Source organism: Pempheris klunzingeri, chromosome 12 (genome assembly GCF_042242105.1).
Source record: "Pempheris klunzingeri isolate RE-2024b chromosome 12, fPemKlu1.hap1, whole genome shotgun sequence".
Lineage (NCBI taxonomy): Eukaryota > Metazoa > Chordata > Actinopteri > Acropomatiformes > Pempheridae > Pempheris > Pempheris klunzingeri.
The window spans coordinates 25632767-25660654 of record NC_092023.1 but is presented as its reverse complement, the minus strand read 5'-3'; the positions used below and the strand labels follow the sequence as shown (position 1 = coordinate 25660654).

The window sequence follows — 27888 nt, the reverse complement described above, 5'->3', positions numbered from 1 at the left end:
AATAAGTGACAGGCCTATTTGGCTGCTGAGTATTTAATGAGGGCAAAATAAACTTGGAAATATAGGTAGGGCAGGAAGCCAAAGATAAGAGTCATAGTAACAGTGACATGAGGTCAAGGGTGCAAAGGAGTATCATGGGATGTTGAAGTAGCCATTGCTGGGGTGGGATTGGCTAAAAAGTCAGAAACTGAGTTTCAAAAGACTCACTGCCTCTACAGCTATGTTTGTTTGCCGTTGTCAGGGGAGGCTTGGCAAAACACAACACACACACACACACACACACACACACACACACACACACACAGATTCAAAAAGATCAGCCAAATGCTATCAATAAAGCTGAATGTTTGCTTCAGTTTGACGAGCTGGGAGGCTCGCAGGCACAACATTGGCATAGTGCAGTACAAACAGAGTGAAATGCCATCAGTAGCTCATGGCTCACAGCCTGCCGGGGTTCAGCTATGACATGTTCTGCCTTTAGCTTCTCTAAATGAAGACAAGAAGTCACAGATGGCATCCATTTAATCCCCTCTGCATAAGGTTGTTTTCAACAAAGCCTCCCTCTCAGTGGCATCATCTCAGACAAGAGGCAATGACACAAGACAGTGGACAATCTTCAGCTATTATCGCCACAATGGCCCCTCATCATTTTCACAAGCTCTCTAGCAGTTAGAATGATGGATGCGCTGATGGTTGTCAAACAATGTTCCTGTTCAGTAGATCAGCCTGTAACGCTGAATCCTGCGAGCCAACACAAGACACACTTGAAGAGGCTCGGACGCAGTGCTTTAACCAAACATTGTCGTTAAAGTACATCTGTGGGGGCTTCTTATATGGAGTCACGCGCCTCCGCTCCTAGTATAGCATGGCTGTTCGCAGAGCAGCGAACAAGAAGCCTTGTTCATGTAGGATGCAAACAGCAGAGCTATAGGACGAACGCATTCACAGTCAAACACACAAATGCACACGCAGAGAGAGGGTGACATCATTCGTGCAGGCCTACAGAGGCCAGGGGTGCTGTGTGAAGAGTGTTACTCACAGAACAAAGACTGTTACTGTATACAGGAGAGCCATCTGTGTGAGCACTTCCTATCAGCTCAAAATGTCAGTCTTGAGGAATTCTCCACTGCTCTGACAATTCTACATATGGACTTATTAACAGTTATTGAGGAATTGGCAGGTAGCCATTCGTGTCATTTGACCAAAATTTTCCCTCATCTGAAGGGCAAAGTCATTGTCTGGCATCAGCTTTCAAGCCATCCCTCCCTCCTCTTTCACGATCCTGTGAATGTTGTAGCTTTCCCCGGCAGCCAAGTCCCTTTTTGGCTTGTCCTCACAGACCTGCAGCGTTGGAAACTGTCTGCTAACGTGCCGAGGTTGCCTCCCAGGGTACTTCCACAACATTGACGACGCAACTGTTTATCGGTTTCTGCCTCCTCGCTGGCCTCACCTCCTGACCTCTGCGTCTCCACATGTCTAGACTTGACAAACAGAAACATGGGACTGGAGACATGTTTCTCCTTCCTGCATCTTCCCATCGTTTTCTCTACGTGTACATAAAGACAGGTTCGGCAAAGCATCGGAACGAATGGAAAGAGTGCTTCCCGGAGAGATATGTACGTTCAAGTGCTCTTTTCCAGCCCACACTCTCCCTGGAGTAAGATACGATGTCATGTACTGTATGGATCTGTTCCTTGTGCCTCCTCTCTCCTATTTCACAGTTTTGTCCATGGGACAGCAGCCATCTTTGCTACTCCTTCCATCCCTCCTCCCACCAGCGCTGCATAACTTCCACACCATCTCCCTGCCCTGAAATCACTCATGATTTGTCCATTGATGGACTTGTACCGCTGGTCTGATGTCACTCAAAATCTCCCTCAAAGCCTATTCTCAGTAACCATGTTACAGGCAAAATGCATTCTTCCACTGCTCCCTCATTGTCCACTGCATTTCCTCCTGAAGCTGGGACCCGATTCAATTTTTCCATCGATCTTGTGCAAAAAAAAAGGGCAAAGAAATCAGATCAGAGGAGTACTAAAAGCTTTCCCCTAAATCAATCAAATCCATGAATAAGTTATTGGTGTCTTAGTATGGCTTAGGAGATATTACCTTAGTTATGCCATTTCAAATATGAAATCAAAAGTAGCATGATGTATGGTAAAATGGTACAGACCATTATTTTTAGTCATGTGGCCATGCTGCAGCAAATGCAAAGAGAATGGCCTAATGGTTTGTTCCAGCCTCATATATTAAGCACAAGAGAAACTGTGTCTAAATAAATGATCTGTTTCTCATTAACAGACTCATCTACCCTCCCACTACACTGGTTGAGAAAACTAGTAACCATACATGGCCTCCTGTGTGTGAGTGTGTGAGTGTGTGTGAGTAGCCTTGCAGCAGCCGACTGGCTCCAGGTCCAACTGTGACAAGGTCCGGGCAAATTCCTCACCCGGGTGCCCAAGCACTTAGACTTGTCACGGCCAACTTTGACAGACCACGTTTTGAAAGTAAAGAGATATGCATTTTACAGCCTGCAGCCTCTGATGCAGTGAGAAGAATTCATGCATGCATGTGTGTGTGTGTGTGTGTGTGTGAGGGGACCGAGATGTCTGTGTGTGAAAACTGGACGTCCAATCTAACAAAAAGTCCTTGACAGAACATCTAATTTTGTGACAACTTCCTATCCGCCGCTGGACAACAGACAGGATTAACTTGCAGATTAAATGTTTGTGACTACTATTGATTTATAGATTGGAACAAAAGTGAGCCGTGTGCGTGCATGAGTGTGTGTGTCAGTGAGGGTGCGCTCTGACGGCCTGCATTAAAAAGAGTAATAACCTCACAGATGGCGAGGGGCCGGTCCGGAGCAGGCTATGTGATGGAGAACAATCGTTGAGGCTTGATTGCTCAAGTAGCACAAGACAGACCTGACAGGGGGAGGGGTACCAGTATATGTGTGTATGTGTGAAGTGGGAGGAGGGGGTTGTTTAAGTTTAACTAGGCCACTGCTACCCATTACAAGCCTGACAATGATGTGGTTTGTCGCACGCACAGAGTAGATCAAATCAAATTTCATATGCTGCTCCCAGGTTTCATCTATTTGATTCATCATCACCTCAAGTATGTGGAAATCATTTGTATTCTTCCACAGCAGCACATTCATTCCTCCCTGTGGAGAGATGATTCAGTATTATATGGATAGGTGCAAAAGTCAGCCAGTGTAAAAGGACAATAAATCCACCTGTCACTTATGCAAAGTGATGTAAATGGGGTCCCTGATTAAGACACAGAGTCATTTAAAAAACAGGGACTGGCAGAACCTTGACACATGCGCTCAAACACACATACACACACACACACAGTCGAGCTCTCACACTCACTTTTACACATGTATGCGCACACTCACACTCAGAGCCACTCACACACACACACACACACACACACACACGCTTTGATAGCTCTATGTATCTCAAGCTTTCTCTCCCTCCTTCTCACACACACACACAGTAAAATCCCCCGCCGCCCTGTGCCTGCCACTAGAGCAGTTTATCAAGTAATTATTGTTTGATTACAGCGTTTCATTATCTGCACTGATTGAGTCACAACCGACGGCAAAGGTCAAGCGCCATTAACGCGCTGCTCCCGAAACATATTTCCACGCCGGCCGCGTGTTTGCCCTCCCTCTCCTCTGAAAGGGCTAATTGCAAATGCATTTGTTTGAGGAAGAGGAGAGGAGGCCACCAGCCCCGGTCTCCCCCAAGTCCCACTGAGACGGAATATCAATGCTGCCCAAAGCGTTCGCACAGCAACACGCGCACACGTATGAAAAAACATACACATGGGAGCAGTTTGGGACCACATCCAATTATACTTAACGACTGATACCCATCAAACACAGATCCAACGGCTTTCATAAAACCATTTTGGACAATAAGGGGGTGATTGAGTCCCTCTGATTTTACATATTAATATGTGTCCTCATGGCCAAGATCTGCTCAGCTCAGTTACTGCATTCACCAACCTGTTTGTATCCCGTGGGTCAGAATTAAGCCTGAGGGTTTCCTCTATTTCTGTTGTTGCCTTTATTCTAACCATCTAAGCATCTCTGAATTAAGCCATTTTGAAATGTTCATATAAAGTGAAAGATTAAAACTTCCTTCATAATGAATTATTATATAAAAATTCTTAGTTTGTAACAGCTGAAAAGTTGAGCAGCATCATTCATAAAGTTCATAAAGATCATGAATGTCTGCCTCAAACTGCCTCGTCGTCAAAATGGCAAATTCAGGGAAAGTTAGGGGATCACCAAAGTCAGGAGGATTCAACCTCTAGGGACCACGAATGTCTGTATAATAACTCACCCAACAGTAGTTGATATTAGCAAAAAAAACAGAAAGGAGCATGGTGCTGTGTTATAGGTGTTGGTGATGTGACTGCATGGGTGTCAGTAAGTTGTGTGTGTGACGTAAAATGGCTCCATACCTCGGTGGGAAAGAGATCTCCAGTTCGTGCAGCCGATCCTTGAACACCGACAGCTCTTTGTCGTACTCTAAAAGCTGCGGAAAGGAAAAAAAAAAGCATGGGAATGAGGAAAGAGAGTCTAAAGTCTAAATTATTACAATCAGATCAAGACCCTGCTCCTTTGTAGCTCTGCTTTACACTCATTCATCAGACATGTAAAAGTAAAAGTTAGTTAGCACAAACAGTTTTCCACATTACAGTAGGGTCCAAACAGTGTGTGTTTAGGCCTCACTCTTTATATTTGTCTTCTTTTTCCCACCAAACAGACACGTGTCAAGACAATTTCATCTTCTGAAGGTTAATTTGATGTCTGATATTAACTGCACCTGGAGGTAAATACTTTTCTATCAGCAGGCCTCAGTGTCAGTAAGGGGTGGATGACAGCCTTCGTGCAGCTGTTTCAAAATAAAATTTAAGGGCTCTTCAAGCATTTTCAAGGTACCTAAACCAAAAAATTCCAGCCTCTTGAAGCCTTTATCATCACATCTAAACTTTTGTAATAACTGAAAAATACAGAGTTCCTTTATATCCACAGCAATCAGTGTATTTGTCATGTTGTTTATTTTAACGGCTATTCAAATTAACTTTGATTGCATGTCTTGAAAGAATTGCTTAATGCTTGCTAGGGTTTACTAGAGTGATTGTGTAGATGAAACCGTGGATTATGGTGAAAATCAGTACTTTTCAAGGAGTATATCCAAATTAAGGCCTTTTCCAAACATGCCAGTCAAAATCAACACCACCAATCCTGGGATGACGATAAGCCAAATGAGAATTCAGGACAGAACAGCAGGATGTTGTCTGTGGGTTTATTCAGCTCTTTCCGTGTTCCCCACGCTGGCTTCAAATTGACAGCAGTTGACCAGTTGTGTGTGTGTGTGTGTGTGTGTGTGTGTGTGCGTGTGTGTGCGTGTGTTACAAGCCCTGTCCTACTGGGGGTCTCTCTCTCTCCACACTGACGGTGCATCCACACACTCGTCATCAATCATGTCTCCTCACCCAGCTGTACTCACTCACTAGAGTGTACACACGCACGTCCCCCAATTTCCCCCCTTTCACAAAACCCATAAATCATTAGTGAAAAGCGCAATTAGCGGCTTCTTGTACACATTAATTATCTGAGAGATGAACAGGTAGCTCGGGCACCTGCATGACTGCCTCCCTGAGAGACTGACAGCGACGTTTCCCAGCAACCCCTGCAGGACGCTGCGCGAGCCCCGCCCTTTCCTTTCAGACAGGAAGACATGCGAGATGAAGATGATACATGTTTGTTTAGTAGTAAATTGGGCTATTGTACATGTTTCAAACACCAGGCTACAATTACGGCCTGCTGGAGACCTCATACTAGGCTGTGTGAGGATGACAGCGGTTGTATAGGCATCTTGACGTTAATGACATTACATCGGTGTATTACATGCAGCAATATATTGACGGCTACATGATGAAATATAAGCGGAGATGATGCGGTGCACGTGGCTAATCTTTGGAAGGACGTCCTCACACAGTGGAGACATGGGAGGTGGATGTCATATGAATATCGTTATATCAGCGGAAGGTAACTACAGTCTTCCATCTACTCTGACACATATACATTGTGTGTGTGTGTGTGTGTGTGTGTGTGTGTGTGACCGTGTACGCATTGTTTGTCTTCGCAGCACTGTTGAGTACACATTTATGAATAAGCCAAAGTCCAGTATATGCCTCCACGATGACGCCCTGTGTGTTTTGTGTGTATGTGTGATTATGTGTCAGTGGTGTAGAACAGTGGCCATTACTTGCAGGCAGAGGGGCCTCCCAGACGGAGTCTCAGTGGTTCAGGAGGGCAGATGTGCTGCATTCATCAAACTCACAGTGCCGGGGTCACAGGAGAGACTCACACACTGTGGATGAGGGATGGCTGAGCAGGGGATGCAACCCCACGCTCCACTGTACACCCTGTCTCACCATCCACCCACTGAAATGTTCCTCTAGTGTGTGTGTGTGTGTGTGTGTGTGTGTGCGCTTTATATCCTGGCACTGGATTTTTGAGGCCAATAGAAATAGCGATAATTGAGAGTTTAAAAAAAAAAAAATGTGTCGTTTCATTGTGAAATTGAAAACTAAATGAAATTATATATTTAAAAAAAATCTCAGCCCCCCTTAGTTACTGCTGCTACACATGTCAAGCATTCTGGTCTGGCCGACACGTATGCAGTTTATAATGATGTAAAGATAATGAAAATGTTAAGTTTTAAAACGTTGGACTCCTGAATTCAGACAGTGGAAGAGAAACGCAGACTTCAAATTTCTAGTCGGTGCTGGTGGATTTTGCCAGCTGTGTCAATTTATGTTTAATCTTCATATTTTCAAACAGTATTTCACTGTTAATGTAGTAAACATAGTACTATCTCATGTGAACTTCAAATCCAACAGAGCAGCACCAAGCCACACATGCTAGCCTGCACTCTAATGTAGTGCCACGCAGTGGGGATATAGTACACAGTGGATGTGATTGGATGTGACTTTTTGAAAACATAACCTGCTGTGAAACGCCGCTGGGTTTGGTTATTAATGAAGGTAGTAAGCTAGTAATGCGGACACGCTGATGTAAGAGCAGAGAAACATACTGTGGAGAACACGACACATTCTCCATACGTTTGCCGTTGTATTTTTAGTTTTGGAGAGGGACAACAAAAGAAAGCAACATGCAAACTCTATATACACAGAGTAATGCTCTGAACACTATTTCAACATACAGAGAAATCCAAGACTTGACAGGCCTGTCATACCCACTTATGGCTGCTCAGCTATGAAACCTTCTTTTTTGGGAGAGGGGTTCAGCCAATTTCTATTCACTTAAATACACTATACATATATATATGTACAATTCTGCAGTTGGAAAATAAACTTGTCAATCTGTTCTGGTAAAATAAAAAAAAAAATGTGTGTGAGTATATTTAGCGGTGCATGCACATTCTGGTGTTATGGCTCAAATCAATAATTTTGCACATGTTCACAGGTGTGACTGTTTAGTTAAAGCACCACAGATGATATGCGTGTGCCACAGTTTAAACAGCGTGGGGATGAGCAACATATGGCTGTGTGTATCTACAGAGTGAGCGCCTTAAGTGAATGTTGAGTAATTCACTCAGGTGAATGAAACACCCTGCAGCTACAAATTTCACACTATATTTCATCCCAGGTCAATTAAGCATAATGCTCGGCGGCTCTGCTAGGTCACTGGTTTAAAAAAACAGCTTATATTGGTTCAAGGCCTCATGAATTTATAAAGCCAGGAGTAGTTTGTCAACCAGAAGTGACCTTGGGAGTTGTGGAGGAGGTGGTGCGAGATGATGCAGCTCCAGCACTATCACAGAGGGACAAAGATGAAGAAGTGTCTGGGTAAAAACTACCCTGTCATGGGCTCAAATTTCTGACTTTGCTTGGATGATCAGCGCGCTCTTAAATCAGAGTGGCGGTGATAGTTATGAAGCAGGAAGTTCAGGAGGATAAAAAAAGAAAAAAAAAAGAGAATACGAGGTGTTTGGCCCCCAACGGTCCCTCTCACTGTGCTGGCGGCTTGTCCACCACCTGTAATTGTGCTTTGATTTACGCGTTGTCAAATATCCTCTGTGACAACACCTGCTGCCATTAAAACCCATCAATAAATGTTGGGGTGAAAGGTCATTTAATTTGATTTTTACACCTCACACTTGGCTTTCATTGCAGGGGCCATATTTTTCCTTCTTTTTATGGGATCTTCATTATTTTGTTTGGAAGCGCGATAAACTGTCACTGACGGGGGGGTGGGGGGGGTGGTCGTGTGTCCGAACCAAACAAAACAAAACACATCACGACACGACACTGCACCTCTCTTCTCCACTTTAATTAAATCATGTAGAAAGGAATGAAATTATTCAAAGACTGATATTTAAACCAGAGATCAGGAAATGTCAGAAGACGGAAACTGACTTCCAAAATAAGGTCACAACTTTTCCCCCACTTAGAAGAACTGACAGAAGAACCTGGTAATGACTGTGGAAACCTCAGGTTTGACATACACAGCTGTATAACAGTAAATAAGGCCGTATGTGCATGTATGCTGTCTCTCCTAATGAGTAAGTAGTCAATACTTTCCTGGGCAAAACAAAGAGACAACCAGGGACCCAATACAGCATCAATTTATATAAATCCTCTGAGGTCGGGTTTCATTTAGCATTGCTCCTGCGCTGCCACTTAAGAGCTTTGACAGGTGAAAACTTTGGGCCGGAGCTGCATTTGTTTCTTATTCTTTTATGTCCTCTCATGTTTAAAACGTCTCCGGGCTGCTTTTGAGTAATGCTGAGGACTACGCCGCCAGCATGACAAGGAGAGGCAGGCCAGACAGAGAGGTTCATCACTTACTACAGATAGTACACAAACACACCCTCCTCTCCTGGCCCCCCCATCTGCCGACACCACACTGATAAAGTTACAATAAAGAGATACTGAAACAAAATCAATGGGGACGGAGGAGGGGGAGGGCCCCCGCGGGTGTGTGCTCCAGGAGAGGGAGAAACTGTGCTGATCTGCAGACACACAGCACAAACATGCACAACACGCATGCGTTCACACACACACACACACACACACACACACACACACACACACACACACACGCGCGCCACACTCCTCCCATCCCTCCACCGGAGCAAGGCCCCGCGGTGCCCCTTGACGCCACGAGCGCCCGGAAAATTTAATCTTCCCAAATACTCATCAGGGCTCTCCATCGTCCCGCCGTGACAGCGCAGGGGATAATTAATTATACAATTTCGATGGGAATATCGACTAAACAAACCTATTAATCATAGCAAAAGTCAATAGGCATGGACACATTCAATCATGTCCCGGCCAATGATTACTCCTCTCAAAATACAATAATTATTTTCAAGAGCTGCCTCGAATTAAATTTCTGTCAAGCTGGTACAAGTCTTGCAGTTGATGAAGGATGCAATGGATTTTTTTCTTTCCTCTTCCCCAGTGGAGGAGTGTAAGGAGGGACATTTATCCTTTTGGAAAGGTAGTTTGTTTTATAAGGATCATAACATGGTGTGTTTAACTAGACCATGACCATCAGATTATCTCTGATGCCCCCATTATGTCATCCATCTTGTCTGGCTTGGTGGAGGAGGAGGAGGAGGAGGAGGAGGAAACGGTGGTGGGATCGGGGGGGGGCTACTACTATGTGGTTTCTACACATTTCTGGTGATCAGATTCAATGATTGTCCCATGTCCAGTGCAATGTGTACGATCAATATCTGCTAGCATCCGAGTTTAAAATTCAGTCTTTGGTTAAAGAGCTGAATGATGCAATTCTCCTCTGTTTAGGTGAACTACCTTCATCACTTGGGACCTCTCCATCATCGTTTATTATTCAAGAAAAAGAATGACACAATAACATTTGCTTAGGACATAGATTTAAAGATGATTTCTCCCTCAAAAACATTGCTAGGTCAAACAGACAGACTTGTTCGCACGTCTGAAACTGTGTGAACAAGTGTTACTGAAATGACAAAGCTTTCTTTTATTATCTTAATGTTGCTTTTAAGACCTTAATATTTGCACGTTAAGTCCGGGTGGGTTTCTAACTTCAGCACAGCACAGGGGCTGCACTTAGTGCACAGGCACAAACCAGAGCAATGCTGAAAAACAGCATTTGTGCTCAGCAGGCATAAATAAACATTAAGCATAATGTGTTTTATCCTGCTCAGCAGTTACTGATATATATATATATATATATATATATATATATATATATATATATACGTCAAAAGGTTTAGACAATCATAGGTAAGTAAATTTAAAAAAGCATATTTCTACACTTTTTATGACTGAATAATGATATTGACAACATCTGTGCTGCAGATGTCTATCAGTTAGGTTGAGGTCTTTACAGATGTTTAGAAATAGTGAGCAACCCAAGCACATGGTACACAAAAGTAAATAAATGATTTTCACACAGCGTGCTATGAAAAGAAATGCATGTTGCATCACAAATAAACACATACAACATTATCAAAGGTAATTTAGACCTGAGTGACCCATCTTAGACCATGCTGCTATAAATTATGATAAAAATCAATTCAATGGTGTGAATAATATTTTTCTGATACTGATATATATTTAGACATTGAATACGTATGTAAAATCAATGCAAATGATCCTCCGCTGTCGTGCGTTAGACAAAAACTCTAAACCAAATCGTCTGGTTCGATAACAAGACATCGCCGTGATACAATTCCAGTTAAAGTTCATAAATGACAATACTGAATTATCACCCAGAACTCATAAAATGTTTGTACGTTATGTGGCCAACCACATAAATAAACTCTGTGCTTCCAGTCTGGCCATTCAAGTGGCTTCACAGTCCGTTCTGTTGTTGAGTGGGTGTGTGTGTGTGTGTGTGTGTGTGTGTGTGTGTGTGTGTGTGTGTCCTTCATGGGGTTTTTAACAAGGCCCAACTTTGAACTACTTAATGTAATATACTGCCATATAAAAGAGGAAGTGTTCACCGGGTGTTTTACTTCTGCAGACACTTAACACTCACCTCATCTACACTCAGTCTCATTTAAAAGTTATTCCTGAGACATTTGGCCCCACAGGGACAAAGAGAGTGTGTGTTAGGCCAAAGTGATGTGAAGGCATCAGCTACAGCGTCTGCATGACTCAGGGGCTTCCTTATCTTCACACAACCCTCTCTGTACCTACTGTCCAAATACAATAAACCCTCTGATCAAATTTTGTAGCTGCAATGAAACTTTTGTCTTTCATTCTCTTGTGCTCAGTCCATTTCACAGATAATCAATTTGAAATATAGTAAATAGCAGCTGTCGTTGTTCTACACTGGGAGAAGAAAGTCTATAAAGTGGATTAGAAGAGTTTGTAATAAATGAAATGAGAGAGTAGATGAAAATGTAAAGGGTTAGGAAGCAAAAGGGGTTGACTTACTGAGGTCCCATTGTTTTCCCGGAAAACGTCCTGGTTGACATAATTAAAAAGCTTCTTTTCAAGTTGAAGAACAACCTGAATCAGTGGCAAGACAGAAACGGCGCTCTGATTAATACCAATACTAATGTGAACTGCACTTTGTAATTAGAGCACTAATGAACAGCAGTGTGCTGCAGTAGCAGACGGCACTGTTAATTCTACACGTGTCTCGCTGAGGCATCGCAACCACTTTACAATGCATGTTAACACAACCTGTGATGCCTCAGGTGAAAGTATGTGACAGTTATAGAACTAGAAAATAATTAGCATGTGAAGGTTTAATGACAAGTCCTGAAATGGAAAATGCAGCATAGATGCATCATCATACTCCTGTTCAGAAGAAGTCACTTCTACACAGGAGCAGATGGTGCAAATGTCTTTCTCGAATACTGTGTGAATTTACTGTCCAGTTGCAAACATGCTTGCTAACACAGTTGGTTAGCTAGCTAGATCAGGAAGTTGTATTTACGCCGTGTGACTGAATTTCACTGTGCCACTATCTGGTGTCACCAGGCTCGGAGACAAATTTGTTTTTATTGATATTTGACAAAAATGATATTATGAAAACACTATAATTCAAAATGTACATGCATTTGACGAGGTCATGACAGGTCAGTATTGTGACAGGGGGTATTTCTGTGGGATAGCTTACCTTGCGGTCATTATCACTTTCTCGGAATATTAGCTTGTCGACTTCATTGGTGTCTGCGGCTCTGACGGTCTGCATGGTGGCAGTGGAGCACAGAGTCTGGAGGTGACACAGGAAGAGAATGAGCGATCTCAAAGATACAACGGAGGAATGGAAAGGTCAGATCATAGCAGGAACACGTGCAAGCTGTGTGCTCCTAAGAAAAAAAGATAAAGAAAATTACTACAGCGGAATTCAAATGTATTTTACCTTGTGATCCCGATGTTCATATGTAACACAAGTGTAGCTACCCCCCAACCCCCTCCTCCCACACACACACACACACACACACTTAGTACAGTAGTTTCTTATGTTACCTATGAATGGTTTTTAAAGAACCGTCCCACAAACTACCACCTCACTGTCCCTTCTCTTTATCTGGGTCTATGTACTGATCCCATGGACTGTGTGCACGGTTAAATTCCCCTTTGTGGACTCTTTTAACAATTAGTTAAACATTCGACCATCTGTGTTTGAAGACAGTTGAATGAGGTAATCCCTCAGCCAGTGGTTCCCATACCACACGGCAGAGACTGGGTGACCTGATTGAAATTCAAAGCACAGATTAGATAATCGGGTCAAGCCAATATAGCGAGCAGAAAAAGGCCCTTTAGACTGAAATGTCACAAATCAGTCCTGCTTCGGCCACGAAGAAACGGCACACCAGATTAGAACAAACATCATGCCCTGAGAGAAAGCGGAACAGCTCTCTGCAGCCCCCCACCTCCCCTCACAACTGCCTCAACCCCATTCCTTCATGCTCACCCCCTCCCCAAAAGCAACTTTCTAAAGCCCTAACAAATCGCTCCATCTTTCACTCATTTAGGCCATCCAAATGCAGGGTCAATATGGTCCCCTGGCAGCCAAATGCTAATGCGCTTAAGTGCGCTTAAGCAGCTTTGTGCAATGAATAGGCCAAAGAAGGAGCTAGTGAGAAGGGCAAGAGATACTTTCCCTGTCAAAAAGTCATTGTAGCCAAAACATTTTTTGCCAATTTTGATTGGCACCAACTGCAAATGTGTTATATTTTCTGTTCCATTCAATTAAATATTGATTTCAGATATGAGCAACAAAAACTACAACCTTTCTAGGCAGTCTCAGGAAGGCTATAAATCTAAAAATCAAGAAAACATTTTTTTTTTTTTTTTTAAAAAAAGGACCTTAATGTTTTTTTGATTCTACAAGATTTGGGGTCTTGTAATTCGTCTAAGCAAGCCCCCTTCTGTTGTCCGCTTTGCAAATCCAAAAGTCAGCCAAGCAGAAATCCCTGGCCACTTCACAGCTACCTCTGGGGCCAGAAGCTCACTGGCACAATAAGCATCGATATCTAAAGGACAGAAATAGCCTCTCTATTCATGTTCAAATGACTCTGATAATCCAGGAAGCGGAGCTTGGATCACAGCACGGCCATCACTAAACATGAATATGTCTTCTACATTTGGGAGTGCCACACCTACACAACTAAGTCCATGTGAGTGGATATGAGCAGACAGAGGAGCAGACCAGAAGAGTCGGATGACATCATTCTCAGTGGGACAACTGTATCTATGTTAGCTGTTACCTTGTGCCAAGAGTGTCACTGCAGGGAAGGTTCGATTAGGAAAAAAGACAATTAGCTAATGCTGCCTTTTCCTGTGGGGAAGATGTAATTTCCCAGAACAATTATAGTCTGGATATCTGGGTGAATTTAACTATTTTTGCTTCGGGGAAACTAATGATTCAAGAGCAGATTTTATATTTGGCCTGTTCCTAGAGCGACAAAGAAGCTGAAGACACCTGATATATTTTCTAGGCTGTGTTTCACAAACACTCAGTGTATATTTCCATTTACATCTGAAACAATCTTAAGTTGACGAGGGCAGCAGACCACCACGGGTGCGACCAGTGCTTTCAGTTTCGTGGATGGGACCGTTGCATAGTGTTGGATGCTGACATGTGGCGGATTGATCTATCCATAAGTTCATTGACTGACCAATCAGCGTGTCAGTGCAGCTGGAGGTGGCTGATTGCACCCGATTGATCCCAGCTCTGCTGCTGTCGTCCTTCGTGAAAAACATCCCTCTCATCCAACTCACACACCGCCCCCAAGTCTCAGTCCTCGCTCATCCCAGTGCCTCTGTCATAAGACCTGCCCTCCAAACACCACGATGGGGAAAATGAGAACCCCATGCTGTCACTTAAGGGCATATCAGTGCAGTGATGTCTCCTTCCCACTGCCAGCAGAGCCCAGGCTCTGTTGCAGAATCTTTGAACAGATCTCTCCCTTCAAAGCTCCTGCCTCCTAAGCACATTACACGTTGAAGCACTCTCACTGACCACCTCAAATGATATTACCATAATTCATTTGGCCGGAATTGAATCCTTATTTAATACATCGCAATTAGTCTGAGGAAGGTAGAGAGGAAACCAGGCAATGGGAGAATATAAACAGACAGCTGTCAGGAAAAGCAGCTGTAGCCCAGGGGAGAGTGAGGATGTCTTCACTCCTAAGGGCTCTTTAGCTGATCCTGCAAAGTGACTTGGCATCACATCTCTGCATTATGGGTCACAGGTCAACACAGTGTTTGCAGAGGGCCAGAGGCCGGGGGGCTGGGATGAGGGGTTGGTGAGGAAGGCGATGCCTTTGTGCATCAATGGAGGATAATCTCATGACTGTCGAAGGAGGAAGCGGCTGTTTAAAGGAGCTCTCTATTCCAGCTGCTCTCCTTAGAAGAGAGGTTAAAGCAATCTGTCCCACTTCAAAGACCAAAGACACGCACACATTCAAGCCTTCTGTCTCTGGTCCTGCCAACAGATGGGGTACCACTGTGCCCAACTTAAACACTACGGAGCACACACACACACACACACACACACACACACACACACACACACACACACACACACACACACACACACACACACACACACACACACACACACACACACACACACACACACACACACACACACACACACTCACACACTCACTCACACACACACACACACACACACACACACACAGCACCATGGCATTCCCACACACAGGGGTGTTTTACAACATTTAGAAAAGGAACAGACTAATGGGAAAAAAACACAGAAAAGGCACACAGCAAAGTGATTAACTAAAAGCAATGAAACCTTCTTGTCTGATTCTTGTTGACACTATCATATATGAATATCTAAATATTTTGTACACTGCTGATTATTCACAGCAGCAGGACAGTGAATGTGGGACTGAATCAAAATAAACTACAGAGTGTGAGTTTTTAATGGTAATAAAGGAGCACGTCACTCGTGTAGGTTTTTATGGACAACAAAAGAGCTCTACGGCACGGGGGAATAAGTTATATCAGGCTGTGGGTACACACACAATAGTTGTTCGTAGGAACTTTCAAAGATTTATTTGCGTGTGACTCTTCCTTCAGTCTATTAAACAGTATATTCCATCATGGTGCATGATTTATGGCAATTGGACAACTTGGCTTTGGCAACTCCACATTTGAGATCTTGTCTAATCTAGTAACCTGCTCTTGGTTGACTATACACACACACATATATATATATATATATATGTATATGTGTTTTTGCTTTATGTCTTGATTAGTCAGAATAGTGGATGGCAGTTTGTACTTTCAAAACAATCAGATCTGCCAATCTGCCAAGCAAGTGGCAGAGAGTATCAGCCAATGCGCAATTCATCCCGACTCCTCTGGCGTTAATGTTCCTCCCTCCTTCACCCCGATCCCTTGCAATAATTCACACTATTCACCAATCTGTCATTCCACCAATATAATAATCCATTGAGTGCATTTAGAACTCAGTGATTAAACCTCAATTAGGTAGAGAGAGTGTGAAACTGTGTGGTGAGAGACAGAGGATGAGTGGACAATGAGCTAACTATTCATTCTTCATTACCAGAGGCAGGGGACAGGGGCACCCCTTTGTGTCAGCAGGGGCAGTGGCATTGTCAGAATGCGCCATTATTTTCTCGCTGCCATGCAAAGCAGGGCTGCCAGCTGAGTTAAGGTGTGCCAACGGGTCTGGCAGGTTCAGCGTGAATTGCTTAGCACTCCGATCACTTTTCCTTCGTTCGCCGCCGTTCATCACGCACATCCTGCATGCATGATTGCGACATCTGCCCGAGCTGGGTAAAAGGGGGCATCCAAAGTAGGCAACAACAAATTCGGCCTCCTGCTTTCCTGCCAGCTATTACACAGGAAAGCCAGTAAATCAGCTGTGACCCTCCCAACCCGATCTGACTGGACACAAGCCAGAGTTATCCACTCCTCTCTCCTTGTGGCTGGCTAATTCAGTGCTTCCAAACACTGTGGATTCATCATTGACACATACAGCGGGATGGGAAGCCAACATGAAGGAGAGGTGACGGTGGACGCATTATCACCCACTAAGTTAGCCTGTGAGTCACCCAACTGGTCAACAACTGACCCTAGTAAACCTGGCCTGTTTCACCCCTCACAGCAAGCAGCACACACACGAACCCTCGCCCCTTCCCATGAACTCGTTGAGCTGTGTGAGAGCTGACACCGAGGGTTGACGGCAGTGTGTGCATCGTAGGAGGTCTCCTAACCTGCCACGCCCTCGCCAAAAATGAGCTTGGAGAGGTAAGAGGGCGTGCAAGGTGGTGATAATGTGCCCTATTTATCTTGTGCATTATAACATCTGGGAAACTTCTCTAAAAACAATGGCACGCATTGAGAGCTGCCATTCTGGCTTTACCTTCAGAAACTGGCCAAAAGCATTTGTCCCTTCGGAATGGATAATGGACAGGCCACAAATCATTCAGGACAACAGGACGGAGGGGTGTGTGTGTGTGTGTGTGTGTGTGTGTGTGTGAGAGAGAGAAACTGAATGTATGTGTATGTTTTGTGTGTGTGAGTGTGTGTGTGTGTGTGTGTGTGTGTGTGTGTGTGTGTGTGTGTGTGTGTGTGTGTGTTCCCCCCTGGTATTTAACTTCTCTGCTGGCCCATTCTGCAGGGCCCCGCAGGACAAATTGCCCTGCATGGTTGTCTTTGAGAGGCAGTGCAGCGCGCAGAGAAAGGGACAGGGCTGAAACACAGGGAACAGGCCTATAAAAATTCATCACTTTGACCCCGGCGACCTCCCACTACTGGGGGGTTTCAGAGACGCACACACACACACACACACACACACACACACACACACAAGGATGCACGAGCACACACTTGTTCACCCATCCAAACTCAGTCGGACTGGGGGCAAATATTCTGAAATTATCTCCAAACATTTCCAGTAAAGATTCATTCCAACAGAAACGCACAGTAACTTAAACAAGACAAGTTGGGCCACAGAAATGTACTAAGCCTCCTGATCTCTCTGTTTCTTTCTCTCACACATGCTCACTAGCAGACACAATGGCCATGGAAAAGCCTTCTACACAGGAAAAGGCCACCAGATGCTTCATTGTGACTGTGTCTCTGTGTAAAGTAGTGGCAGTAAAAGGAGGGTGGGTTCTCCTGAGGCGTATTAGTCCCAGTAAGAGGAGGACATTGTCTCAGGCCAGGCTCTTGACACATTACTGCCACCTGTACAAAGAAAACCTAATGAGAGATTTAATCTGAGAAACCTCCCCTGTCACTTTTAGTCAGCACTTTGAAACCAACTGCGGCAGATGTCTGCAAGACTGTTTAACGTACCGGCTTCCCTTAACCTCTCAATAAGGCCATGCATGCTTAAATTGCTCAATAGCCATCTTAATGTGGCATTCATTTGAATGTTGTTAGCTGCAGTTGTTATGTTTCCAAAAGGAGGCTTTGTGATCTGAAGGAGTAGCCAGCAGTGCTGTGGCCATTCATGTTTTCTTTTTAATGCCTCAGACTGAAAAAGAGCATTTATCCTGTTAATGAGGAAACAAATTCACATCCAACCGTGAAGCAATCATTGTAGCACATTTAAACGTGGCCTGGAGAAGAGCTATTGATATAGAGTATAAACACTTGCTAAGCACCTGAAAACATTGCACTCTCGTTTAATTTACCTTTTCGTAGCTTTAGCCCGGAATCAATTACAGGAAAGAGACAGTGAGGTAATCTGTCGTTGCTGAGTCAATTACAGAATATCGAAGATCCAATCAGTGATTGGTGATTAGTCGCGGTCCAATAGGAATGCAGAGTCTGCTGAGTTCATTACTCTGGTATTTGATTAAGCCTGTTTGGCACTATCAACAAGAGGATTCTTTCATGTTAGAAATGGCCAAATTAAGATTCAATCAATTAAAACTGTTTTCATCAATGAACATTTCTGAACACATTTTGAGTTTTTTTCTTCCCTGTAGCAAATCTTGAGCTACCATAGCAGCTGATGGCTTTTTCAGGCAGGTGACCAGCTTCCATCCAGTGTGCAGTGGGAGGAGAGGACCCCGGTGAGGCACAAAACCCTCCTCACACACAAAGAACATTGATTCATTTGGAGCACCACCCTTTAATTTGTTTGCACCATTTCATCTAAATGATGTGCTTGTCCGCCAGGCTGAGAGAGAGAGAGAGGTGTAATTCAGCCAAGGCAAAGGGGAAGAGGAAGGTACAGGGGAGGGGAGGAGGGGTCTTGAAACCCCATCACAGGGCGCTAGGCAACCATCTAGTGGGTGGGCTTTGTGATACATTTTACCAATTTTTCATGCCCATCCCTCTTGATGTGACCCCACTCAGGGCCTTTTATGCCCCTGACAGCTCTGCGCAGGAAAACATGCTGCCGCTCTGATAGCATGAAATCGGGAACAAAGACCCCCAGGGAGAGGAGAAGGGGGCCACCGAGGCACGCTGTGCTCCGGTCCCGCCTGGCTCTGGACACAAACAGATGTTAGGCCAGCCCCGGCTCTCTCTGCCTCCTGAAAGAGGAGGCCCTGTCGGAGAAATGGGCCTGAAATGCATTGTTTTGGGCCTCCTCTAAGACAAAAACTGGAGCCACTCCTTCTGAAAGGGCCTGGCAATATGGCCGTCACAGATAAATCACACAAGGGAGAGTGAGAGAAAGGCCCATGAATTCTCAATGTGGCCCTTAATGGGCCCTCTTAAATATGATGGGATATTTGTGTGCGGATGTGAATGGAGCCCAGCGACTTTTAATGTCAGAGGGCAGAGTTGTTTAAAAGCCCATGGTGCCAACAGTGAGTTTACAGCAGTGTTACAATGAGCCATTCTGTAGGAACATCACTCTGCTGCTGACAGCGAAGATTCACACTGGGAAACCAAGTTGTTTAAATAATCCCAGCACTTCTACCAGCTTCTTTATCAACGGCGAACGTCTTATGATCTCTCATCTCCTGTTTTTATACATTTTGCAATGGAAAGAGCCCAAGCAAACAAATACAATGAGTTAAGGTATTGCCTGATTTAAATAAGAACTGCGACTTGTTGAGTAGGCAATGAATTCAGCCATGTGCTGCCATTATTGTACAGACTGCTTATCTGCATATGCATTAGAATAAACTATACTGGTTAAAATGCTACACACGTGGTTTGTGTGTGAGCATTCCTAGAGACAACATGTTATGTTATCTCGACAACGACTCCTGCCTTCAGAGACAGAAAAACAATTATTGTGCTCTGTTCTACAAAGAGCGAGGACTGCATTAGTCAAAAATAGACTGACATCATACAAGTTGGACACTATGTGCCAGGCACAAAGAGATCCCTATCCTTCACAGTTTATGCCACATTTCATCTGGACTAAATAATAGCATCGCTGTTAGCTGTAGCTGTTCCTCCCTGTGATTTCAAAGTCAGGCCCATTCTGAAGACCAGACAAACCATCAATAAAGCACGAGATAACGACTGAGATGGAGGCCAAAGTTGATTACTCATGATTTATAGAGAGATTATACTGTTTAGAAATAGTGGTGGATTAAATAAAACAAGACATAGACTGAGTATTGAGTCCTCTTGAATTTAAAGACAGATCAGATTATTCACTGATCAGATTGAGATTATTAATATTGTTTGCATAATCTTAAAAAAGGCTCATGGTTACTAGATAATGCAAATATGTAGACACTTGTCACCATTATCTTAAATGGATAGTAAATAGTTTACATACACAGCTTCCTTGTGTCCCATGCTTACAGAGTTAGGGGTCTCAGGGATGTTTAGGGACACATCATCTTACAGCATGTCATTACTTATTACTTATAACATACCAAGAGGTTCTGGCTTCTTTGGTGGTCTATTCCCTGATCTATTCCAATTTTAAAATCATTTGCTTTAGAACAGCAACAATTAGTCGATAAATCCATAAGTGAATCTGCCAAAAAAATCCAGCTTCTGAAATATTTATAATTAATATATTTGCTGGTTTTCTTAGGGTTTTTTTAATTTTTTTTTATAAGATTATTGAAGAAAACAAACAAGCAAATTAAAGATGCTACTCTGGAAATGATTTTCCCTACTTCTGACAATATATAGACCAGACTACAAATCAAAAACATAATTAGCAGATTCATTGATAATTAAATAGATAATTAGCTGTGGCCCTTATTTGATGACCTATTCTGTGAAGACATTTTCAGATCAAGAGGAAGACTGTGCAGGACAAAGTAGAGAAGACATTGGGTGGGAGGACAGAATGGAAAAATGACAGGACAAGTAACAGGGAAGTCAAAGACAAAAAAAACAACTGAGCAACTGAGCGAGTGAATGTTTATAGGAGCATGACGGAGAACCACAGGGCACTTATTTAGGAGCATTTTGAGCTGCCAAATTGTGTGTAAATACTTTTAGATTTTTAATGGCATTAAACTGCAGAATTTCTTTATATCAGAACTTCACAACCCAATAATCAGAAACACAAGCACATCACAGCCATGAGCATGGCACAAATCTCCCTTGATGCATCTAATGTGCATTAATAGCACAACTGACATATCTTTCTTGGATGTATCAGACATACTGCAGGGGTCAACATGCTATCACCACTGCTGTCAAAATAAACAATGATAAAACTATTCTGGGTGATGGCAGGAAGTCTGGTGTAAAAACACAGCAGTGGTGGAGGATTTAGGGGTAACTCAGGTTACAACCCTGACCGGGGCCAACCCCAGGGGCCTACAAGGCAACTTGCCCTCGCAGGCCCTGTTAGTGCCAGGCTCTGCGCTCATCCTTGGCTTGGTTTGTCACGCCATCTCACCGTTGGCATGGTGTTCCCAGCTGCCAGTCACAGTGCCCCCTCTCCAAGTACACAATGGCAATAGCATGGCTGGCGCCGGGCTCAAACGGCCTGTTGTTAATGAGCAGGACCAACAGAAGCCACTGCTTGTTCTTCATTTGCCAGCGTTTTAATTATATGGACAGCGCTCCCATCAAAGCTGCATCGCTCAAGTTACGCCCTCATAGCTGAACTCGTTTTTCCTCTGTGTCTTCAGCGCTGTATTCATTAGCATCGAAAGCAAACAGAGACAGGAGAGAGAACAGGCGCTGTTGTCTACAGGGAATAGTCTCCCTCTATATCCAGATGGGTTATCTGTGATATAATAGGCCCTCATTGTGAGAGATTGGGCTCTTCTAGCCAGATAATATGCCTTTATTGTATTGTAAGGAAATGTCTCCATCGCAGGCTTCACTTGTGTGGCCATAAACAGGCGAAGGTCAAACAGTAGGTGCTAATAACTCTATTCTAACTTGCACAGTGTGTGGTAAATGGGTAGGGTTTACTGCATCAGGACAATTAAAATCGTGTCAGGTGGACTGTCTTTCACAGAAAAGTGTATTGATTTAGTAGGCTATGACAAACCATTCAAAGCATTTGTCAATACAATTTCGCCTTGTAATAAAATAGTCAAATATAACACTCCTACCTCCTCTCAGTAAGTAGAGCCTTGCCAATACTCCATATCTGACAATAAATTAAGTAAAGAAGGAGAAGAGAGCATTGTTACAAGACTGTTCTGAAGATTTGCTGATTTATTATAAAAAGCGTCCCCTTTTAGTCCAAATCTGAGCGAGTATATGAGGGCTGGTGTCTTTATGTGTGTCTATACAGTACATCTGTGACTCTGGGAGTAAATGCATGAGTGTATCTGGAAAACTGAAGGGAGCCAAGGAGGGTCGCAGTCCCTAGTGTCAGGGGTTCCACAGAACAGAGGCCCAATCAGTGCTGGCCCGCTGGTTAATGGATGGATGGCCCCCAAAATTAATTAGCCTGACTAATGTAGTGTACACTTAATTACACTGGCCGCCTTTTGATTTATAGCTGGCCAGATACACACATGGTAGTCAAAGCCGGGCTAAAAAGGGAAAATTGTTTACCCTTAACTGGTGCAAATTATTTACCCTGACTGGGTTCAGCAGCCAGGACAACAGTCATCAACTATGTAATGAACTCTTGTTGGTTTCAGCACAGTCTGCAGGTTAACATCCACAGACACATTCAGAGTTTCCTCCCACTACTTAAATTGTGACACCTCTAGTATACATATTAGATAACTATTTTAAAAATGAAGTAAATTATGGTGCTCCAAGATAGTTAGTCACTTAGATCCTTCTTTGATTCGTCCACATTTTCTAAGCCTGAATCAAGGTAATGATAGATAATAGCCTCTATAAAGAGATGGTCAAATATTTACAAAAAGCAATCCTCCCAGATTCTTCAGTATAAAATCTATGAGCGACATTGCTATCAAGCAGCAATAAATGCAAAGAAAGAAAAGATGGCATTCCTGACAGAATCTTTAATATGTCTTCCAAAAAACTGCTTGCTCATATCTCTGTTGTCATGGGCGTGTGCACTGGTTTAACTCCACAGTGTGAAAAATGAATGATCTATCATGTGGGCCTGTCATTACTGAGCATTTTACAGCATTCATTAGGAGTGGGGCTAGTCTAGGGCCCCACCTTTAATTTCATGCTGCTCAAGCGAGAGAAAGGACACAGGACAAAGGAAGGAAGATTGATGCCTGGTCCGACCCTCTGCACTTCCTGCAGAAGCAGACAGGGGGTGCTGATCCAGTCAGTGAGAAGCCGGCTAGCCTAATGAAATCTGTCCATGTAGCAGCAGATCAGGCCCAATTAAAACGGCCCCACACCATGTCACAGGGACAGTAGATCAAGTCAGCAATTAACCTTCCGACTGGCCTCTATCAATCCTTAAATTGGAGCGGGCCGGCCAGCAGCACACACTCTCTGCAGATATTAAATTTACATTCTATTAAGTTTAATTAGGAGGGATTTTAAATATACTAGGAGTCCAGGCATGAAGCCCTGAGGCTGTCATCGACACCGCTGATTCACAGCCACCAGGCGACCTCGATGGACACACACACTCTCACTCACTCACACACATCACTGTACACCTTAGAACACCTTCTGACTGACGCATGGAATCACAAAACCTGTGTTTGCTGTAGGGGTGATGGGTCAAAAAGGGTTATGTGACCTGGCATCGTGACTGAGCTTCCAGCCTGCGAGCTGGCACAGCTCATCTTGGGTCTGACAGGCCGAACATGGATTTCTATGACAAGATTAGGATTAGGATTATTACTGTCACTGTATTAGAATAAACACGACACCTATTGGCAGTGTTGATTGCTTGTGTGGGACTAATTTTAAGATCAACTGTCTGATCCTGCCGGATTCTTGACCATTACTGCCTTTTCCAAAAGCTTCACTATCTACTGCTACTTGCTCTCGCTGTGATCTTGATCACTCATACCTGCAACAATGCTGTCTTCTGTAAATCAGCCTGCCCCTTCACACTGGTTAAAACTCACCATAAGACACGAACTGCAAAAAAAACAACTTCAGCTTGAGGCAGTGGGAACTAGATGTGCACAAAAATGTTAATAAATCAATAATTGTTAATCCTATTGTAGCAGCTACAGACCAGATACTGGTGTCAGACTTCAGACCAGCTTCCATTTTCATAATAAAATCCACCCCAAACATTTGTGATGGGACCAGCAGGATTCTAGCCCTCCTGCAGCCCTTTAACAACAACTGTTCTATGTTCTTCTGTTATATGTGCATTTATACATATATTTTTTGGTCCCTAGATTATAACGTGGTATATGTTGCACACTGAATAAGAACAATAAAAAATTGTAGTTCCACCATATTCAATTTATACAGTCTCCAAAATGACACTGTCAGCAGCATAGTTCATTCTGAGAATTATACAAGGATTGGCATAGTTTCAAGTTTCACATTAATATGTATGAGACTGTGGTATCAGATGTAGGTCCTGAATGATCAAGAATTCAGCCTATTTTGCTGTGAGGGACATCCATTATGAAACATACGTTAAAACACATGTTTGGTCTCGATATAGTTCACAGAGTTTGTATCATTCAGCATAAATCCTGCTCTGTCAGACCGTCAGGGCTCTGTCAGGCCCTCCTCGAAAACTGAGTCAAGTCTCAGATGCTAGGCATTTGGGTCTATTTTATTCCAACGGGTGTCCAGTCTCGGCCAGAATGTGCTGCATCTTTAGTCAGTTAATCATTACTGGCTTAAACATGAGTGCACGATAAGGGATTAAAATAAAGCACAGGCAGCACATCAACAAGTGGACTGTGAAGTATCTGATTCGCTAGACCAAATCTTCAAAACCATTCCTTTGAGGTCTCCCGTTTTATCAGCACCGATGCAAAGCATGATCAAGCCAAAGCATGATCAGACCCATGGGAGAAGAGAGAGAAGGTTGGTGGGGACTGGACCACCTCCAGGCTGCTCAGCCCTAGCATTAGTCTCCACGTGGCTGTGTCCTTTGTCTGCCAGTCAAAGGGCCGCTGAATGGGGGTCAATTGAAACCAATTCCCTCTGTCGGACACAATTAATGGGGTTGCCCGGACCGGGCAGAAGGGGGGTGGCCGCAGGCCTTTGGTTACTGATCCTGCCGCACAAGCATGCCAGGAATTTGCCACCTGGAATTTGCCCTGTGACAATAACAAGTCCACCCCCTTCCAAACCCACCTCCTTTTCTGTACACACATGGACACATCCTAAAATACCCCCTCTCCCATCCACCCACCCACCCACAAGGCAGGATGGGTGACAGGGGAGTGGCTAGTGGTTGTCCACAGTCTAGTCACCCACAATGGACCAGAGACAGAGAAGAAGAGAAGTGGTGTAGCGTGCAGCTGTAGAGAAATGTACTGGAGTATTTTCTGATCCACTGACTCTCAAAGTGGGGCCTAGTGATCCCCATGGGTGCTTGAGGGTTGTCCCTGGTGTTCAACGAATTAAAAAGGCAAGTACTTCAATTTTGCAAATATTTCGGCCACTCAACAAATATCTGTTCGTCTGCACCGCTTCTTTTGGCCCCTTTCCTATCGATTGGAAACGGAGAGAGAACGGTGCAAAAGACAAAAAAAAAATGAGGACAGTGAGAATGAGAGCCGGCTTCTCTGTGTCTGAATCAATCTTTGGATAAGTATGGACGATCGATTCACCACCAGCCCATCTACAGTTAAGCACTTCAGTGGATGTGCACTAATTGTCCTGTTGACATTAATTGTCATTAAAGGGCTTAAAACGGCCTCCCGGCTGTGAGTTACATCCCGTGCTAAGGTTGCAGCCCATTTGTTTATTGGTGACATCACAGCTCTCTCTGTCACCAATGCACAGGTCACTGTTAAATCAGACAGGTTGATCACTGTGCAGGACGGCTGTATAGAGAGCAGTGCTGCCCCTCTAATGACGCATTTTTACAGATGACATCATCAGCCTTTTTTGTTGTCCCCATTAAATGTTCGCTATGTCTGAGGACCCCTCATTACGCTGGAGGGGAAACGTCTAGGTGTAGGTGTGTGTGTGTTTGTGCGTGGGGTTTATGCCATAGCCCACAGCTCTAACTTCCTGAGGGGAAGTGTAAAAGCCCCCCCCCCCTGCATTGCTGCCACACCCCTTTAAATGGGGTGAATCAATCAGATTCATTTGGCCTAACAAATTGGTTTGTGTGTGTGTGTGTATTCGTTCTGGATGTGAATGTGTATGTGAGTGGGGGCCAAGGTGCATAAGAAAGGAGCTGTGCGGAGGGGAGAAGGGGCAGAGATGGACACACACCGATGCAAGCCTAACACATCCCTGGAAAAGGGGTCGTGACCCCTACTGCACTCAAACAGCATTTCAGAGTGGTAGAGACATGGAGAGGGTGAGTGCTTACCTACCACAGAGCAGCACCGACAAGACAGGAAACATGAGGAGAGAGTTATCGGGATTAGCCATACAGGATAAACACAAATAGGCTCCAAATCATCTCATCTGACTTTGTTTGATTGGATTGCTTTACTTTCAGATTAATGGATCCATGTGGCCTGCCAGCACTGGCACTGAAAACACATCTTTCTTATAAAACCAAGCAATACTTCATATATTCTAATGTGAAGAACACTGTCTTTTATCACAGCAGTGCTGACAAGATATAAAACAGCCCATCATTGACATAAAATCACTGTGGCGACCTAAATGTGTGTCAGGTGACGTTTAATTGCACAAGCTGACGTCTGAATAGCCTCAGTGTTTGCACATCTGCTGTTGTGGATTCTGTACTTGGATTTATTATCTCCAAAGCAACGCATGTTCACATGATCAGACTGTTAATGTGACCCAATTACAGATCCAAAATCAAATGTACTACACAAACTTTGAGGCAATCAATCAATGCCCCCGATAGATTACTGATCCCACTTGATTGCTAAGGGCCAAGGGGGGTGGTGATTTACTGCTCCCCTAGTGGCTGGGCGACTTAAGTACAAACATTTTCTTCTTGTGTGTGCCACACAGAGTGAAGTCCTTCCTAATTCGTTTGAGCAAAACCCCTCCATTCAGAGAGACTTCCCTTCTCTCCCCTTCTGCCCTGAATGGGGCTCTGGTAGGAGTGAACAATGCCCACACCTTGAACAGGCCCACTGATTCGAGGGCCATTGTGCTGCAGAGGAGGGAGAGGATCGGCCAACAAGTGGCTCTCCCACTCTGTTATCATAGGACACCACTGTCTGCGGTGGGCCCTTATGACTTGTTATGCCACTAACCCCCCCTACCACCACCACCACCACCACCACCACCACCATCTCCTCATGGAGAATACTGAATGACTGCACTACCTTGGCTCTCACCAGCCTCATTTGCACCAAGAAAAGGAGGGGGGGAGAAAGAGGGGAGGGAGGGGGCAGGAGAGGAAGGGAGAGAGAAAGAGCAGTGAACGGCACCATAACATAACAATGCACTTGGAGGCTCAGTTGGCAAACACAGCTGGGCCGGCAACAGTGAAGCGTTTAATGAGTCATAACTCTGAAGAGACAGTGGGCTCCTAAAACCACTTTTACTATATTGCCGCCTCTCTCTAATACCCACAAACACAAGCACTCACACACTTTATATTATTATCAGTTTGACAGTACTTGGCCACATATGTTTACAGTATATTAGCATACAGTTGTGCACAGATTTCCCCATATGACACAGATTAGCTATACAATTAACCCTCCACTGCTAATTTGCCTCGTGTCAAACAAAAACACTCACCTCAATGACCTGCTTCGAGTCCAACCTGAAGTTAAAGTCCCCAAAGACAAAATATGGCAACTTCTCATACCGCTGGTCCGTGATCCTGAAAAACATCACATCCATCTGTCAGTGAGAATGTTTTGAACAACCATCATAAACATCACCATTGTCATTAGCTGTCCAGGACTTTTCAAGCCCTCACTTGAGGAGTCCCTGACC

General features: G+C 44.0%; 1 protein-coding gene across 3 annotated transcripts in view; it reads right to left on the bottom strand.

The window, feature by feature from the left end:
* LOC139211133 (inositol polyphosphate-5-phosphatase A) overlaps positions 1-27888 on the bottom strand; it is a 129124-nt gene that overhangs the window by 12286 nt on the left and 88950 nt on the right. For all 3 annotated transcript variants that reach the window (XM_070841402.1, XM_070841403.1, XM_070841404.1), the window contains exons 9-12: positions 27688-27772; positions 12179-12274; positions 11488-11562; positions 4483-4556 (exon numbers count right to left, since the gene is read on the bottom strand). In XM_070841402.1, the coding sequence (XP_070697503.1) occupies positions 4483-4556; positions 11488-11562; positions 12179-12274; positions 27688-27772 (330 nt within the window). The remainder of the gene's footprint in view (positions 1-4482; positions 4557-11487; positions 11563-12178; positions 12275-27687; positions 27773-27888) is intronic.